Source organism: Typopeltis vanoorti, chromosome 25, assembly GCF_054136105.1.
Source record: "Typopeltis vanoorti isolate ZY-2024b chromosome 25, IOZ_Tvanoo_1.0, whole genome shotgun sequence".
In the NCBI taxonomy this organism is placed as follows: Eukaryota; Metazoa; Arthropoda; class Arachnida; order Uropygi; family Thelyphonidae; genus Typopeltis; species Typopeltis vanoorti.
The window spans coordinates 74,053,403-74,073,009 of record NC_143573.1 but is presented as its reverse complement, the minus strand read 5'-3'; the positions used below and the strand labels follow the sequence as shown (position 1 = coordinate 74,073,009).

The following is a 19,607-nucleotide window of genomic DNA, read 5'->3' as shown; positions in this document are numbered from 1 at the left end:
CCCATCTGGACTACTTTGCTCAGATATGTTTTTTCTTGGTGGGGAGGAGGTGGAGAGGATCCAGAGACGAGTGACCAAGATGGTGGCAGGTCTGTGAAATGAACCTTATGAGAACAGATTGAAGATTTGTGGGGTGCAAAAATTGGTTGATAGGCAGAAAAGGGATGATATGATTGAGACATTCAAATTACTGAAGGGTTTCTATAAGATCAATCCAGAAGATATTTTTGAGAATAGGACTGATGGTAGGAGGACTAGGGGCCATACATGGAAGCTGGGCAAGAATGTGGTTAAGAAGGGTGTAAGAGCTAGGTTTTTTACTTGGAGAGTGGTAAATGAGTGGAATAAGCTGCCAGAATCTGTTGTGAGTGCTATGACTGTGAATGAGTTCAAGGCAAGGTATGATAGATACTGTGTGAATGTCGAATAGTTGTTCTTGACGTGATGTTAGGGCCTCCCTCGATGAGTCTGTCGACTCCTTGGAGTTGTCCGAAATTATAATAATAATAATCTATCATACTCTGCTTTGAACTCATTCACAGGCATGGCACCCACAACAGACTCTGGAAGCTTATTCCACTCATTCATCACTCACCAAGTAAAAAACCTAGTTCTAACACCCTTGCTAATCACATTCTTGCTCAATTTCTTTGGATGGCGCCTAGTTCTCCCACCACCAGACCTGTTCCGAAAAATTTCCTCTGAATTAATCTTGTAAAACCTCTCAGTAATTTGAACGTCTCAGTCATATCACCCCTTTTCTACTTATCAACCAATTTCTGTAACCCACAGATCTTCAACCTGTTCTCGTATCATCATTATAGTTGATAAAGATAATGCTACTGTAGAGTATAATTATAAATACAATGTATTTATTTTACTCAGGGATAGATCTGCCTATTGTGCAATCCACAGAGACCTAATTCAAAGCCAGTTAAACATATTACATAAATTATTGGGCCATGTGCATTCCTGTGATATATCCACTGTTGATAAATTGTGGGTTCATCATGCTTTCCCTCCACATGTTAGTGTGAACAGCTTTCAATTGTGTTCAGATGATACAGAATGGCATAACTTCTCCAGAAGACACTGTACCCTTCCTGAAGCACACCAGCAGATATAAGATTCTTTGTTCATGCAGAAAAGTCTACATTTGTCAAATGGGAAGATGTTTTGAAATCACTGAGCAACAATGAATACCCAAGGATAGATAAAACTAGTTTCACTCACCACATTTTTTGCAGAATACCACAAAAGAAATTGGTCATCTGCTTCCATTCAATGTGTGCCTTGAGAGTATGACTTCAGTTGATTCCTCGAAGGCCCTTAACAGCAGGATCTTCTAAATATGGAATGGAAGCAGATAACTGGTATAGTCCTTATCCTTTGATATTGGAAGTCTTAATACACCTACATTAGACCTAACAGACCTCTGTAGCTATCTATTCTAGTATTCACTAAAAAAAAAAAATTGCAACATTTAAATGGCACAAGCATCCCAAATAATTCATGTGGATAATCCATACTGTAACTTTATGGTTTTCAAAAGTAACTATTTTTAGGAGTTCCCAGAATTCTTATTGTACATTTCTCTTATCTTGTTTACTTCCTGAAGATGCTATTAGTGGTAATGCATAAACATGCAGAAGTTTTTTCTTTTTATTAAAAATATAAGAATGAAATTCTGTAAGATAGAAATTTATTACTACTTCATTTGACTCCATTTAATTTTCAGTTAACAAGAGTTTTATGTGCAACTGCAGAACAGGTGAAGACAGCTTTAGGGTGTAGTAGCTTGAAACTGTGTATTGCATGAAATTCTGTAATGGAAAAATGTTAGCAGTGCGGATGGATAAGGCATGTTTGAGGATGCACTATCAGGTTGTATACCAGGCTCAGGAGAATAAACAGCTAGGAATTAGGTAGATGAGTAGCATCATCAAAATGTTGTGCGGAGTATAAAAGAGCTAATGAGTAGAAAGCACAGACAGTAACAGTAATAAGTGATGAGAATGTACAATTGGACCATGATAGGAAATAAGCTGAACAGGCCAATGAAAATCCCAAATAGTTTTTATGATAGAAGGAACTTGTTCAGATTTTGCTTTAAAAACTATGAATTGTAAACAAGAGATGGGAGACTGTTCCGGAGAGCAGCAATAGAAGAGATAAACGAGGAGAGGAAATTTGTAATGTGGGTTTAGAGTTGTAACTGCAAAAGAGTGTTGAGTAGTTGGTGCACTTGTTTCAGTGGATTTAACAGAGGGATGGAGGAATTATTTATGCCACTTCAGATGAACAATTATCATGGAAATATTTTGTAAAAGATACAAACCTCAGAAACTGTGCAGCTGTGTGAGAGTGAGAAATATGGAAATCTTGCAGGATGATTTAAATAGACTGGTGCAATGGGTCAAGGACAACAGTTGTCCTTTGCCCATTGCACCAGTCTATGGGCAAAGGACAATAGTTGTGTGTTTAATACTCCAAAGTATAAGTTTATGCAATTTGGAATTGCGTGGGTAGAATGAAGATTTGTGGATTATAAAATTTAATTCGTAGGCAGAAAAGAGGGGGATATGACAGAAGTTACTAAATAGGCTCAGTAGAGTGATGCAGAAGAAATTTTTCAGTACATAACAAGAAGGTAAATGAGAACAAGGTTCATCCCCTGTAAATTTTGCAAGTTCTAACTTGCACAAGCATGTGAGGGCTATGTGTTTTTGGATTAGAGGGTGATGAGTACTGTAAGTTCAAGGAGAAGTCTTCCACAGTGAGTCTTCAGACGCCATGAAGATGCCCTAGTAATAATAATTATGATTTGTGGATATTCCACAAGAAATAATGTTAACTATGGAACTGTTTTGTTGTTAATATGCGTTTTACAGACTTTTGTTGATTGGAGTCATTTAAAAACAATCTCCCCCCCACACACACACAATATATTTATGTATCTTTTTCATGAAAAAAATATTCATTTGCTTGAATATTGTTCAACAGCAATCTCTAACATGTGGGATTGATGCAAGGATTGTTTCACAAGTTTATTCATTGCCACTGTTAAAAAAAGTTTTGCTTATATTGTGCACAATAAAAAGCTTTTACACATCCTTTGAAGGATATGAAATGACTAAAGAAAAGTTTGCAATCTATTGTTAGCTCATTTGCAAATCTGAAAAGTTTTTAAATTACTATTTCATTAACCAATGAACATACATAATAGTATTTGGAAACTAGTGAAGTTTAACTTGGAGTTTTTTGTTAATAAATTTTCATGCAGACTCAGTGGCACATTAGATATCTGGCAAAAACTTTATTTCAGACTGAATATAGCTTAACATCTTTGATATTGCAATTAAAAAAATAAACAGTATTGATCCAGTGTTTGAGTTTCCATTATTTTGTCATTAGGGTAATTGAGAAGTACACCAATTGCATAGGTAATAAAAATAGTGCAGCATAATTGGGAGTGTACATTATCATTAATTCATATGATTGTGTCAACTCTGTAAGATAAATTCCTTATTGATATAGTTTGTTTCAATATCACTTTTTATGATAGCTTTATTCAAGCTATTTCAGGCCTCGCATTGGTTAAGAAATATGGCCTCTAAAAACCCCAGGCATTCATTTTTATAGGAAAGGTTTGTTTCTGTTACACAAATATGCACCAATAAATGAATAATAGCAAATCTTGTACTTCTTGTTTGTTTGACTAAGGAAAGAATATAGATCATTTAGATCAAAAGTCCAATTAGCATTTTTTTTTATGCTATGCATTATACATTTTAAGAACTATTGACAGAGTGTGAGCTGCATTTGAAATCAAAATTGACAACTAGAGATAATTCCTCCCACACACATTCCAATTTATTCGTGCAGTTTTTTGGCATATGTATCTTTAGACTAAAGAAGTTGGGTTATAAGATACTTGCTTCCCCATTTATTGCTCATACCATGAGAAAGAACCATTGTGGGATAATTCCTTATTTCACCTCCATTTATGTAGCTTGACTCGCATTACAAGAACCATTGGACCTCCTACTTTTGACATATATTTTATGCTTTGAGAAGCTATGTTTGGACTTATCATTTTGACTTTTTGTTTTCTCAATTTCTCTCTGCCTGGTTTTATGTTGTTTGCTTATATTATAAGATCTATCTGCAGTAGTAGTATAATTTTTCCTTTTTGTTTTTGGTCAGAAAAGAGGAAAAGAAAAACTCAGTAGTTTATGTGATCTATGATCAACCACCATGTTATTTATCGATAAAGGAGAGAGATCAGTTGAAAAAAAAAAAAAATCTTAATTTAAGGCTTTTTTTTTTTTTTTAATTATCAAAATTTGTTTTATCAAGATGCCTACGTTTTAAACTGAAATGTATAGTGAGCTAGATCACTGTAGATGATTTTTAATAATAATAATAATTGGTTTTAAGGATGCTATATGAAATTTGAGATATGAAGTGAGAAAGATCAGGTTGACCAAAGATTGTGATCGTTATTTTTGTTTCTTTAAAAAAAAAAAAAAAAAAAAAAAAAAATCAGTAAAGGACTTGAGCAGCATGTAGTGTGATCTGCTAGTCATAGATGAAACAGAATGTGCTTACATATTTAATATGGAAGCATATTCTGCTTACATTCAAACTAAATCTGCTGGATTACTAGGACTACACTTTGCAAACTCCTGGTAATCCAGCAAATTTAGTGACAGTTAATACTAGAATTCTTTACTTAACAGATATCCTTACATTTAGAAAAGGAATTGCATGAAGGTTATTATTTAAAAAGTGAAAAAACTTCAAAATTGGATAAATTTGACCTCGTAAATGGAACCAAAAATGGTAAGTTTTTGTTTTACTATAATTTCATCATTTTATATAGAAAGAATATATTCACAATATCTTGATCATCCTAGATGCAAAATTTAGGTAACTCAAATAAGTGAATCCTCAGTGAACACAAAAATACAGATTCCTTTCAGATATTTTATCAGCGGGAATAAAAGGAATTGCATTTTTGTGTTCACTGAGGATTCACTCATCTCAGTTGGTTATCTCATAAATAGAAGTGTCAGGATATTTCCTCTCAGAAGCTCAGGTTATCTTGCAAGGCAGACAAACTGGCAAGAGAACACATGAGTAACATATAATATATTATTTTTATCTGACACCTCCAGGGACTCGTCGAGGGAGGGCAGCTACTCTACAACTCCATCTCCACCATTCAATCGCCAACTGACTGTAACTACACCAACACCGTCTACCGCCGATCACCAGTAGTATTTCCACAGACAATCGCAAACATCCATGCCCATGGTGGGATTCGAACCACAGCATTTTGGCTGGAGAGCAGATATGCTATCCATTCGGCGAACCAGTATGCTAACTTTATAGCCATAGTTGCTTAATTCCAACTGTTTATCTTGAAAAACAGGTTATAGCTTATGTGTTAATTCTTTCTACATAGATTTTTTTTGAGGATTGGGAGGGGATTGGCTGTTTTCATGCAAGGCTGATTAGTGCTCTGCACATCCTAGATTGCATTTTTTATGCTCGTAACCACTTTTACCAAAAAGTGGTTACGAGCAGTTGCAGTTCTTTTACAGCCCATAGGATAGCATTGTGAGCTGAAATGTTTGAAATTTTCTGTCTACTATGGGAAATAAGCACACATCAGTTAGATTTCAAGGTTTTGAATTAAGAAGGGCTATGATGGTAAACAATTCGATACATAGGCTGTGTAGAAGGAGTAGATGCGAGTTTTTGGATGTATGGAGTGAGTTTGAGAGAAGATTGGAATTGAATAAAGACGGCCCTACGTCTGAATGCATTTGGTATCAGAAATCTTGAAAAACTAATAATTGGTATGTGACCTAACATAGAGAGTCAGGGAAACTAAATTATAAAGGGAGGAATGGTGAGAATATGTGAGTATAAGAGTGACACTGTTATATAACTCTGTTTAATGATGGAAATGTCTTATCGTGGGAATGTTGAAGAGAGAATGATTTAGACTTTGTGTTTGTCTGGTTCGGATCAATTAACCGTGTACGAAGATGTCTACATGTATAAGGCACTAGAGAAGAATAGAGATCTGCAAGTTCCCAACTGTGTCATGCAGACTCTAGACAAGTGAATACAAAAGAACATGCAGATAGATAATTATGTCTGTACACATATGCTAGGAGTATTGGAAACAAAGGGGTAGAGTTTGTTGCCTTGGTCAGTATGTTGGGACCTCAGATTATAGGCATTAGTGAGACCTGATTTTCAGAATCAGACCTAACTGGTTTTGAGCGTAAAGGGTATAGTATTTTTAGGAAGGATGAAGAGGAGAGGAGGAGGAATAATGCAAACGATATCGGATGACTTGAATCCAGTTAGTGTTGAAACCTATGATTGTAATACAGGTATCCCTTGATTAACGCAATTAATTAAACCCTCGATGTTACCGCATATATCAAAATCACGTTAATCAAATATAATACAATCAAATATCAATGCTAAAAATTACAATTCATTCATGATCGATTACTGTATTATTGATTAGTTTTATATGGTACTCTTTTAGAAAAGATGAAAAATGAATGCAAAGTAAATGTTTAATAAATGCTTGTACCTACGTTAGTTACTCCAATTTTTTTTTATCAAAGACGGTTATCAAGAGTCGTTTGAACAGTTTTAGTTTTTTCTTATCAGCATAAATTTTACAATAACAATTTTACAAATTTTACAAAATGACTCTCTAGACCTTGGCGAAAACAAGCATTCTTCGATTAACATCTGGATCCATATCCATTACTTGCTGCTTAAGCGATTCTAAACTGCAAAATATTCCATCCAGTTCTTTGATTGTTATCTCCTTTGGAACTGCATCTTCACATTCCATTTGTTCGTTATCTTCATATGCAATTTTTTGTTCAATTTCAAGAAGATGGTTGTTGCTGAAATGTTTTCAATTTGAATCCAATAATTCTTTAACATCTTCTGCATCAACACCGTCAAAACCAAGATCTTCACCAATTGCAATGATTTCTTCAAACAATGTTGTTCACAGGATTTTGAAAACCACGTAAATGATTAGCACATTCTGGCAAAAGGTTTTTCTAAACAGCTCTCATGCAGCTAGAAGACACTTTGCTGCCACGAGTCATGAATGTTTTCAATTGCGTGTTTAATGTTAAAATTTTTCCAAAATTCTTGGAGCGTAATCTCATTTTCTCCCATTGTTGTTTCTACCCTTTGAGAATGTCTTTTTAAGAAAATAGGCGTTGAAACTTACAATGACATCCATGGGTTGTAGTAATGATGTCGTATTTCGTAAAAAAAAAAAAAAAAAAAAAAAAAAAAAAAAAAAAACTTTCACATCCTCAAACAGATCATTAAGAGAATTTTGATGAAATTCTTTTTTGAATGAAAAAATTTACGAAGAACATAAATTGTAAATACCACAGAACAATTGGAGCTTGTGATACACCCAATCTTAATGCTTAATGGGAGAAATGACGTCGTCATACTCGCCTTTTTTCTCACGGCCAGGAAATGCTCCTCAAGGTTTGCATGTTTTTGCATGGTAAATATAAAGGCGCATATATAAAGGGATTATCGCAATTAATTTCACTGCGTTAATCACATCCCGTGCTAAGCAATGGATACTACCTGTACTAGTAACAGTTTTTCATGTGGCAGTGAGTTTGAAGCTATCTGGTGTGAGGTGGAATCTAACAAGATCAAATACATAATGTTGTTACAGACTTGGTGGATCAGTTGCTAGTTATGAAGAAATACATCACTAAATAAAGACAATGGGCACAAAAAGAGTAATCATAATTAGAGACTTAATTATTCAAATGTTGATTGGATAGCAGTAGAATCTAATGAGAAGAATGAGAAAATGAAAATTTATTGGGCTTGCCCCCCCCCCCCCCCCCACGGATATCATTTTTTCAATGCTTGTGTGTGGGGGAGGAGGATTCGAACATGGTTAAACTTCAGCACAAAATACTTCAAGACAATGGTATATAAAGCTCAAGGAGTATTGAATTTATTGAGCTATTGTGGGACAGCTTCCTAAAGCAGCATGTGACAGAAGGAACTTGAGGTCAAAGAGTGTTGCATTTGATTATACTGTCAGAGGGCGTTTCAGTTAAAGACATAACTTTTCTACCTTAGGTTGGTAACAGCAATCATGCGATACTCACTTGGAAGTGACTAAGTTATTAATGTTACATACTGAACTACAAAGCAGGAAATTATGACCAACTGAGTTCAGTGGAATGGGATCGGTTGCTGGATGCAAAGAATATGAACAGTGAATGGGAAGCATTTAAACAGTACTTAAATGATGCGATATCATAATGTGTCCCAAGAGTTCAAAGAATAAATAGCGTAGGAGTTAAACAGACATATAATCTTATTAAGCAAAAGATTCATAAGAAAAGGATGATGTGGAAGGAATACCATGTGCATAAGGATGATGTCCGTTACGAAAATTATAAGCATCAGGTTAGAATAGTCACAATCGTTGTATAGAAAGTAGAGTCTGAATATGAAAAGAAACTGGCTCTGCGTGCTAAAGACAACCCACAAGAATTCTGTCGATATACTACAAGTAAAAGAAAGAATGAATATGAAAGAATAAATTTTTTAAATGCAGATGGCATGAGGGTTACAGATGCAGAAGAGGTTGTTCAACTAATGAGTGCTCATTTTGTTAAAAGCTATCAACCTGGTGTATGCAATATTGAGCTCACTGCTACCTCTTCACTGGATGAAGAAACTCAAACAATAGGGACTGATGGGACATCAGCATGTGTGCTAAAAGAGTGTTCAGCTGAACTGGCTATTCCTTTGACCAGGCTATTTAATACAAATCTCAGAACTGGGAAGATTTCTGCAGGAATGGAAAGAATGTATGGTAATTCCATTGCAGGTAGTGCAAAAACCGGTGTATCCATCTATCAGCCAATTAGTATCTCAACAGGGGTTGTGAAGATTTTGGAAAAATTAGTTAGGGCTTGCATTCAGAAATGGGTCAACAATCTCTACTTTGCAATGAGCAACACGAGTTTGCTAAGGGAAGGTCATGTTTTAGCAATATGCTCACATTATACAGGGTGTCCCAAAATTCACGCAAGAAGTAATTTTGATAGAAAACACAGGTTTTTAATTAAAAATTGTAATTTCTTATTGATTCATAAAGTATACAGTATAGGGTTATGCATGGAATAGCATATCAGGTAAATGGCCTCCACGGCTTTGCTGGCACATACGCACTCTTTTGTCGAAATTTTCCATGACCGTTTATGCAAATAAAATTGTGGCTGTGGAAATTCAGCCACATTTATGCAAATAAATGTGGCTGAATTTCGTTGAATTTCCTCCTTCAAGGCATGGGTGGTTGTGGGCTTGTTGGCATAAACCTTAGACTTCAAAAAACCCCAAAGAGAAAAAGTCCAACAGTGTTAAGTCACATGATCTGGGCGGCCAATTCTGATCACCAAAACGGGAAATTACACGACAGGAAATGACTCATGCAGTAATTGAATTGTTTCTCGGGCTGTATGGCATGTGGCACCGTCTTATTGAAACCACGTGTCGTCCACATCCATATCTTGCAATTTAGGCACAAAAAACTGGATTATCATGTTGCGATAGCGAGCACCATTAACTGTTATTGCCTTACCAGCCGCATTTTCGAAGAAGAATGGACCGATGATGCCTCCAGCCCAAAATCCGCACCAAACAGTGACATGTTGTGGATGCATTTGTTTCTCAACAATCACTCGTGGATTTTCTGAACCCCAAATGCAACAATTTTGTCGATTGACAAAGCCATCAAGATGAAAATGAGCCTCATAACTGAAGATTATTTTTTTCGAAAAATGAGCATCCACTTGTTGTTGTTCCATAATCCATTCAACGAACTCTCTTCGCTGTGTGTGGTCAGTAGGCTTCAGTTCTTGAGTCAGTTGAACTTTGTAAGCATAAAGATGCAAATCTTTCGTGAGAATACGCTGTAGAGAGCTTCTCGAAATACCCAATTCAAGACCACGGTGCCGAATTGATGTTCCTGGACTCTCAGCAACACTCTCACGAACTGCTTCGATGTTTTAGGTTGAACGACTTGTTGAAGGACGGCCAGAGTGTATAAGATCACTAATTGATCCAGTTTCCTTGAATTTTTTAATTAATCTTTTCACAGTTGATGAAGTTAAATCACTATTCTGACCATATTTTGTATGAAAATTTTGAACTGTAGCTGCCAAACTTTCATTATTTTTAAAATATTGCTCAACAATGAAAATGCGTTGTTCTTTCGTGTAGCGCTCCATTTTTAATAACCCTGAACTGTCAGCACGTTGTCTTTTTTTTCTCGTTGGCAACACTTTACCGCACAAATGGCGTTATATTTAAATCTTGCGTGAATTTTGGGACACCCTGTATAACAATGTTACTATTGAACTAGACAAGGGGAAAGGATACAGCATGGTAGACTGTTGCATTAATTGGAGAATATGGGTTTGGATTATGGAATATTAGTGTGGATAAGAGGATGGCTGACTGACAGATATCAAAAAGGGGTATATGGGGAAAGCATGCGCGTCTGCAAGATTTAAGGTAACCAGCAGTGTACCACAAGGATCAGTGCTTTGTTCAGTGGTATTCAATATGTACATTAATGATATTGGGAAGGATTTGACAAGTGACATATAGCTATTTGCTGATGATGCAAAGATAGATAGGTTAATCAGGAATGCTGCTGATATGTAGCACTTGCTACGATTTGAATAGGCTGGAATTGTGAGCATGGTAAAATGGATATCAGTTTATTATCAGTAAATGTAAAGTCATGCACTTTGACATGAATAGATATCCAATGTCATTATATTGGTGGGATTATGCTAGAAGAAACTGATGTGGCTAGGGATCTTGAAGTGTTAGTAGATAGGAAGTTAAAGTTCAGGAGCAATGCAGCAAAGATTGTGAACACAACTCAAAAGATAATTGAAATGCTGAAACAGATGTTCACATGTAAAGATAAGGATGTCGTTTTGTCTCTTTACATTGATAAGATCACTTGGACTTGAGTGCAGGTTTCAGATTTCCATTGGGATTCTGATGATGGAGAGAGTGCAAAGGAGAGTGTTAAATATGATATCAGGATTGTGGAATACTGATTATGAAGACAGATTGAGAATTTGTAGACTGCAGACACTAACAAATAGGAGAAGGGGGGGGGGGTAATTATGGTTGAGACTTACAAATTTCTGAAAGGGTTGTACAGGATTTTGGTTGATGGAATTTTTCAATTTATGGAGGGTGGGGAAAGGACAAGAGGGCATCCTTGGCAACTAAGAATGAATGCTGCTAAGAAGGGGGTGAGGACTAGATTTTCTCTTATAGGGTGGTGCGTGATTGGAATGGATTGACATTGAATTTTGTGAGTACTAGCAGAAGAACGAATTCAAGAATAAGTATGATAACTGTGTATGTAGTCTCCCTCATTCAGTCTCCGACTCCCTGGAGGTCTTTCTTAATAATAAAATTGATAGTCATCACTACAAATATTGCTATTTGCCAGCCAAATTAGTTCAGTATGAGCATCTCTGTTTCTTTAACAGTATTATGTGGGTTAAATTTCATCGCAACATGAATACCTTTTGGATACATTTTACACATTCTGCTTGGTCTGCAGAGAAAGATTCCCAGAGTATCTGATCCTTGGCCCATCCATTGTGTTTATGTACTACAGATTTAAAATCTTTTGCCAGTGGGATTACCTTCAAAAAAAAAAAATAATAATCACAGAGTTGAGAATGATTAATCTGATATCACATTGAGTAAAGCACACACATTAAATACAAAATATTTACTTTTAGTGGTCATCACTGCTGAACTTTGAGGGTTTTTTTTTTTTTTTTTTAACTGTCTAATGTGTACATTATTAAAGCAACAAAAATCCATGGCGACGTAGTCATTAGAAGGCAACTAGTGGAATATCCAGCTGTTATAACCAAAATAACCAACAATTTCTTAAACATTATTATGTGATCTAATTGCATTATTAATGACCTAGAGCAAGAGTTGATGAGTACAAAAATGGAAACCATCATAATAATATTTGTTATTATAGCATTCTTGTATAGTGATTAATAAATTCTGTGTTATTCTATATCACAAAAGTTGACTCTAGAACCATTTTTGGCATTGTTTCTTCAGAAACCAAAATTGTTTCACTACCGAAAATGGCTCATTCGAAATTGAAGTGACTTAACAAAATTCAGATGATATTCTCAGTATACCAAATTTTATTAACTACCATCCATCCAGACAGTAATTGCAGTAGCAAACAAATTAATCTGAGCACTCATATTTTAAAGTAAAATTTTCCAGCTTTCTCTAATAATTTATGTGTGTCCCTCTGTTCCTAATAAGTTCATTAACTTGCTTTGGCATGGACTCTACCAATATAGAACACATTTTTCTTATTTCTGCATCTCGGAAAACCTTTATAATGGATTGTATTAAGTTATCCCTTTTATCACAACTAAATTTTCTAAACAAATTTAGTTGTGATAAATTTTCTGTCAGAGAGTTATCTAGCCACTGAAGCAGTAGGATGCTGTGGTATTGATTTTTATTAAGCTGGAGCTGCAAAAAAAGAAACAATTGTGGAGGGAATTTGAGGAGAAAGCTGACCTTCAGACACATAACCAGTACAAGGCCAGAAGAGTAACTAGTGTGGTAAAAAAGGCAAAAGTTATGAAAGGAAGTTAGCAATGCATGCTAAAGAGAATCCCAAACATTCCTTTAGATGGGCATCCTTGGCAGCTAAGAATGAATGCTGCTAAGAAGGGGTGAGGACTAGATTTTTCTCTTATAGGGTGGTGCGTGATTGGAATGGATTGACAAACCACATCCAACAAACGAAGAAAGAAAACCTAATTTCCAAATTTCAAAGACTAAAAGAATGACAAAACCAGCCGCCATATTCAAAGTTTGCCACGGTGAACAACAACAACCAACCAGAAGCAAGAAACAACAGGAGCCACCAATCACCCACAGGTATCAATAACATGATTAACCTATCTAACCCCCTCTAAACAAAGACGAAATCTCTATACTTAACAAAGGTTTAAATTTTGCTATAGCACCGAAAACGATAGACAAACTTGAAGTTACTTGTAATATGGAAAGAGGCCTAAGATTCATACCTAATAACATAGCAGACAAAATACGTATAGAAACTGCGAACATTTTAAACCATAACAAAACAATAACAAGCAACATAACTAAACGCGAATTAACAGCGATAAAATCACTTAAAACAAATCCGAACATAGTAATAACCAGAGCCGATAAAGGAAATGCCACTGTCATTTTAAACCGTACCACTTATATAGAAAAAATGAATCTGCTGGTCTCTGAACACATACAAATTAGTTAACTACAACCCAACTAACAGAACAAAAAACAAAACAGAGAATCTACTTAAATCAGTTAGCACATGGCCCGAAGATACAGTCAAAAAACTGTTCCCTCATTACGCACACTCCCCTAGAATTTACGGGCTACCAAAAATTCGCAAAGAAAACACCCCGCTAAGACCTATCATTGAAGGAATTGATAGCCCGACGTATTACTTAGCCAAAAAATTAGCAGCAACACTCAAGGAGCTGGTAGGTCATTCCCCCTCCTATATCAAAAACACACAACACTTCATAAACACCAAAGACATTACATTAGAAAAAGATGATTTATTAGTCAGTCTTGACGTCTCTGCCCTCTTTACGAATGTCCCAATCAATGACACAATCCTTCTCCTACAGAACAAATTCCCTCCAGATATCACGGTGCTTTTTGCACATGTATTATGGTTGGGTTATTTTGTGTGGCAAAACGCCTTCTACTTACAAAAAGGCACAGCCATGGGCTCGCCATTATCCCCCCCCCCCCCCATTGCTAACTTTTACGGAACATTTTGAGCAACTTGCCCTAGATTCCTCCCCTCTAAAACCCAAAGTCTGGCTTAGATACGTTGAGACAATGTTTTCGCAATCTGGTCCCATGGCCGCCAGACATTAGACACGTTCCTTAGCCACCTAAACAAACAACACAAATGCATACAGTTCACATGTGTAGAGGCTTAAGTGCTGTGAGGACATCATGTTGGAGGTTTAATGGATTTTTTACAACACTCACAAAGAATTAAAATAGAATTTAATACCTCCTATATTTCGTCCTAGTCACTAGGACATCTACAGGGATTACAAAAATAATTAATGTAACATATACACAAATGACAAACAATACTAAACCCAACCATATGGGTGACACTCAAGTCCTATCTAGGTAGAGCACCCTCTAAGGGCAGTAGTAGGTGGCCTGGAATGTAAGGTGGGAACTCTGGTGATGAGTGTTTCCCAAATCTTCGGAAGCTTAATGCAACTGTATTTATTGAGATTTGGTTGGTTTTTGAGAGCTGCTGCTGCTGCTTCTAAGAAAAGTCTCTCTTTCTTGAATTTGCTGTGGTGGAGCATGGTGGTTTTCTTCCATGATACCCTGTGGGTGGTGTCCAAAACATGGTCAGCCAAGCCTGAATGGCCATAGTTGTGTTTGAAGATGTAAGACTTGTGTTCCTCTAGACGGATGGATGCTGATCTGCCTGTCTGTCCAAAGTACGCCAGCTTACAGGAACAGGGTACTTTGTAAACTCCAGGCAGAGAGAGAGGAGGGAGCTGATCTTTCGTAGAACGGATAAGGGTAGCAAGTTTGCGGTGGGGCTTATATGCTGTGTGTAGGTTGTACTGTTTTAGTATCTTGGCTATTTTTTCGGATGTGCCACGGATGTAGGGTATGGTGATGGTATTTTTAAATTCTTGTTGATGAGAAGGACGGGGAGTGGGGGAGGAGTTGATTATTTTTTTGATACTGTGATCGCTGTAGCCATTGGAGAGGAAAGTGCTGTGTATGTGGTTAAGCTCAGTAGTGAGGGCGGTTCCACTGGAACAAAGATTGTGGGCTCTCTTGGTAAGAGTTTTAATAATGCCATATTGTTGAGAGGGGTGGTGGTGGGAGAGTTTGTGGATGTATCTGCCTGTGTGTGTGGGTTTTCTGTATATGGTGAAGGTAAGTGTATCATTAGGCAGGCGTGTGACTAAGGTGTCTAGGAAGGGTAAACAATTGTTCTTTTCCTTTTCCATAGTGAACTGGATTCTTGGATGTAGACTATTGAGATGACTGAGGAAGGAGTCTAACGTGTCTGGGCCATGAGGCCAAATAGAGAACACATCATCTACATATCTTAGCCAGATAGAAGGTTTGAGTGGGGCTGAGTCTATGGCTCGTTTTTCAAAATCTTCCATATAGAAATTGGCAAGGGGGGGGGAGAGGGGGGAACCCATGGCAGTTCCCTCTATCCGCTTGTAGATTTTGTTGTTCCAAGAGAAATACCCAGAGTTAATGGCAAAGGAAAAGAGATCTAAGATGTCAGAGGGAAAAACGTTTTCTAAGAGAGATAAGGTGTCAATTAAGGGAATATTGGTAAACAAAGAGGAGATATCAAAGCTTACCAATATGTCTGTCTTATTCAAGGTTAAATTTTCTGTGAGGGCTTTAAAGTGGGTCGAGTTTTTTATATAGGAAGGGGACCTTCCAGTGAGGGGGATCAGAGAGTTGGCCAGCTGTTTAGATAGTCTACAGCTAGGTGCATTGGTGGCATCTACTATAGGCCTGAGTGGGGAATTGGGTTTGTGGATTTTTGGTAACTCCCTGGAGGTGTTACATAATAATAATAAATCGTCGATGACATTGGCAAAGTCTATTTCATAGTAATGTGGGTAATTCTTAATCAATTTTACTTAGAAAAACTCCTCACAACTAGTAACACTTACAGCAGTTGTGAGGAAAATTCGCAGTAGTATTACAATATTTGGAAATTAGTTCTCGAGAGTGTAGTTTAGAATTAATTGCAAAACTTCAAAAAGGTTCAAAGTGCTGCCCGGGGTAGATCCCCCCCCTCCCCCCATCAGCTATGGCTCTGCTCCTGCTTTTCTTTTTCCTATCAGTTTGTACTTTAAGGCTTGTTTTGGTAATCTTTCTGTTTTTCATTCTTTCAACATGTTCCATCCATTTGTTTATATTTTAAAAATTTTTCTATTACTGATTCCTAGTTTAATTCTTTCATAATTTCTTCATTTCTTTTATGATTGAATAGAGTATACTTTGCAGCTTTTGCTCATAAACTTCATTTCAGCTGTTAATAATCTTTGTCTTTTTGTTTTGTTGTCCAGATTTCGCTTCCATGCAATGGGACTGGTAGGGATAACGCATCGTATACTTTTAGTCTGGTTTGTTTTTGAGCTAGATTTGGTTTAAATATAGAGTTAATTGCACCTGTTATTTTAAAATATTTTGCAATTTTTAGGTGTATATCTTTTTCATTTTCATATGTAATCAAGGTAAATTAATTCACCTGTTTCTAAAACCTTGTTATCTATTACTATTTTAGCTCTTACTGGATCTTGTCCTTCAAAGGCCATAGTTTTGATTTTTCTGTTGATATTATCATACCATAATCTTTGGCTATCTCATTTAGATTTAAAGTAGCTTTCTGTAAGTTATCTTCAGAATTTGTAATTATTATTTGGTCATCGGAAAAAAGGGGAGTGTTTAAGTTCACAGTAGGAGAAAGTTTAATACCTTGATGAAAATTTTTATTCCATTTATTATTATTTCATTTAGGTAAATATTAAAAAGTTGCTGAAAGAGGACATCCCTGTCGGAATCCTTGGTTTATCTCTCTTCTATATGATAGTTCATAATTTAGTTATATTTGTATTTGATTATTTTCATATATATTTATTATAGCTTTTAGAATATTATTTGGTATTTGTCTTTCTTTTAATATGTTAAATAAAATGCTTTTAACTTTTTCAAAGTCAATAAATGTAATGTGTTTCTAAATTGTATTTTCTTCTTTTCTCTATTATTAATTTTAGGCAAAAGGCCAAGTCTATACATGATCATCCTTTTTTAAATCCATTCTGTACTTCTAAAATAAAGTTTTCGGAATGTTTGTTTAGTTTGTTATTTAAATTCATAAATATGAATGCTGATCACCGTGTAACCTTAAAAGAAAGAGTTATTGTTTAAATGTTATTAAAATTCTACTATTTGCTTGCTTCTGTTTAGGAGTGCCCCTGTTTAAATGTTATTGGCTTTTTTACTCACGGATTTTTAGGGCATAGTAGATGTATATTTACCAATAAATATGTAGCATAATGGAAGAGAAATTTACACATACCTTTTTCTGGGTGTTGTGCATTTTCTTCTTTCTGCGATGTCCAAACTACTGTGTGTTGGGGGGGGGGATTAGGCAATGTGGGATAATTAAAATAGAAATGGAAAAAACCCAGGTTTTTTTTTAATAATATATATATATATATATATATATATATATATTATTAGGGATGGGTGGAGCGTTTTTTATATTTATATAGGGTGGGAAAGGGTGAAAGGGGTTTAAAACAGCAACTGATTTTTTAGAGGGGGGGGGGTTGATGAGGTGCGGTCCATTTTGACTATGTCTATGCTTGGTCGTCGTCTGAACACATGGAGGAAGTGGATGCTATGTCCTATATTATTTATTGGTAAATAATATAGGACATATATTTATTGGTAAATATACATCTACAGTGCTCTAAAAATCCGTGAGTAAAAAAGCCAATATAATATAAATCTAATAGTTTGTTAAGAGGAGTAACATGGGAGTTTCCCAGAAATAATATCCATAATTCTACTATATATATATATATATATATATATATATATATATATATTTTTTTTTTTTTTTTTGTAACAGGAATTTAGAATACTTATACATATCTCTATAATTTTTAGGGTCATCTGTACTACATTTTTTAAAGATAGTGATCACAGTTGCTTTTTTTTCCATTCTATTGGTGGGTTACTTGATTTTATTTAAAAATAATAGGAGTCTTTCTTTAAACCTTATTCCTGCATAATTATATAATTTTATATTCTTATATTCTCCAGGTGATTTTCCTTTTATTTCTTTCAGGCTAATTTCTAATTCGTTTTTAGTTATTTTCTTTTCATTAAATGTTTGCCAGTTATCCTTTTTAAAATATCTGCCCACAATTCTGTATAGAAATTTAGAAATTCTTCTAATTTCAATTTGATGTTTAATTTTACATTTTCTTTAGTATCTGTACTTAAATGTTTCAAAATCTTATGTACATTAGTTTTTGTTTTATATAAATCATGTTATAAATTAGAAACAAATTTGTTCTATGATTCTCTGTCTTTATTTGACTTCTTTTTTTAGCTATGGCTTTTATTCTTTTATATTCTATTTTATCTACTAATCTTTTACTGCTTAACCATTTATGATATGCTTCTTTTTTTATTTTGATTGTATCATCCCATATCGTCAGTATTTTCCTTTTATTGAATTTTATTTCTTCATTTTGTTTTATTTTATCTAAATATTGGTTAATTCTTTGTTCATCAGCCTGTCATTTCTGAATCCCAGTTATTTGGGGAGAGAGGGTTGTGGACTTTGCAGTAGCGTTTGATCTGGCAATTGTGAACTCGTTTTTCTACAAGAGGGAAGAACATTTGATAACATTTAGGAGTGGTAACAACAGCTCACAAATTGACTACATTTTGACTAGAAGAAAACATCTTAAGGTTGTGACAAATTGTAAAGTAATTCCAACAGATCAAGTAGCACAACAACACCGACTGCTGTGTGCAGACTTTCAAATAAGTTCGAAGATAAGAACTTCTGGATGCCGTGGAATGAAGACAATTAAATGGTTTCGCTTAAAAGAGGAGAGTGTGAGGAATCGTTTTAGGGAGAGGGTGTTAGAGAGGATTTCGGATGGACTGGAAAGTGTACAGGATTGGTGGAAACATAATTCAAAAGTAATCCTGAGCTGTGCAATCGAGGTGCTTGGTGAGACATCTGGAAAGATTAGAGAGCAGAAGGAGGGTTGGTGGTGGAATAATGATGTACAAATGGCAGTGACAGCTAAGAGGAAGGCAAAGCAGAAGTGGGATGAGTCAAGAGTGGAAGAGGACAGAGAGGTGTACAAAGAGAGAAAGCAAGAAGCCAAGAGAGTTGTGGCACAGGCGAAGGCCATGGCATATCAAGATCTCTATGATCAATTAGAAACAAAGGAAGGACAGAGAAAAATTTACCAGCGAAATGTAGACATAAAGCAGCAAAGGACATCTTACATGTGAGGCAGATCAAAGATGCTGAAGGAAGAGTATTATGGAAGGATGTGGACATAAGAAACAGATGGAAAATATACTTTCAGGGACTTTTGAATGAGGAAAATCCAAGGACTCTCAGAGGAGATGAGCAGCCTTCTGAGGGGATGTGCAGAACATCAGTAGAGTGGAAGTGACGGAGGCCATGAAGAGGATGAAGAATTGAAAATCGGTAGGTCCGACAGAATTCCAGTGGAGGCATGGAAGGCACTGGGGGAAGAGGGAATTGACCTGCTGTGGGACCTGTTCATGAAAGTTTGCCAACAGGAAAATATACCTGAGGAATGGAGGGAGAGTAC

The 19,607-nt window shown here is 35.7% G+C and overlaps 1 protein-coding gene across 3 annotated transcripts in view; it reads left to right on the top strand.

Annotated features, from left to right (window-relative positions):
• The window catches only part of LOC150092852 (chromatin remodeling regulator CECR2-like), a 342,076-nt gene that overhangs the window by 191,046 nt on the left and 131,423 nt on the right, over positions 1 to 19,607 (top strand). For all 3 annotated transcript variants that reach the window (XR_016550505.1, XM_090414404.1, XM_090414405.1), the window contains one exon: positions 4,743 to 4,845. Coding sequence is in view for 2 of the 3 variants with exons in the window: in XM_090414404.1 (XP_090270530.1) it covers positions 4,743 to 4,845 (103 nt within the window). In the remaining variant the exon portion in view is untranslated. The remainder of the gene's footprint in view (positions 1 to 4,742; positions 4,846 to 19,607) is intronic.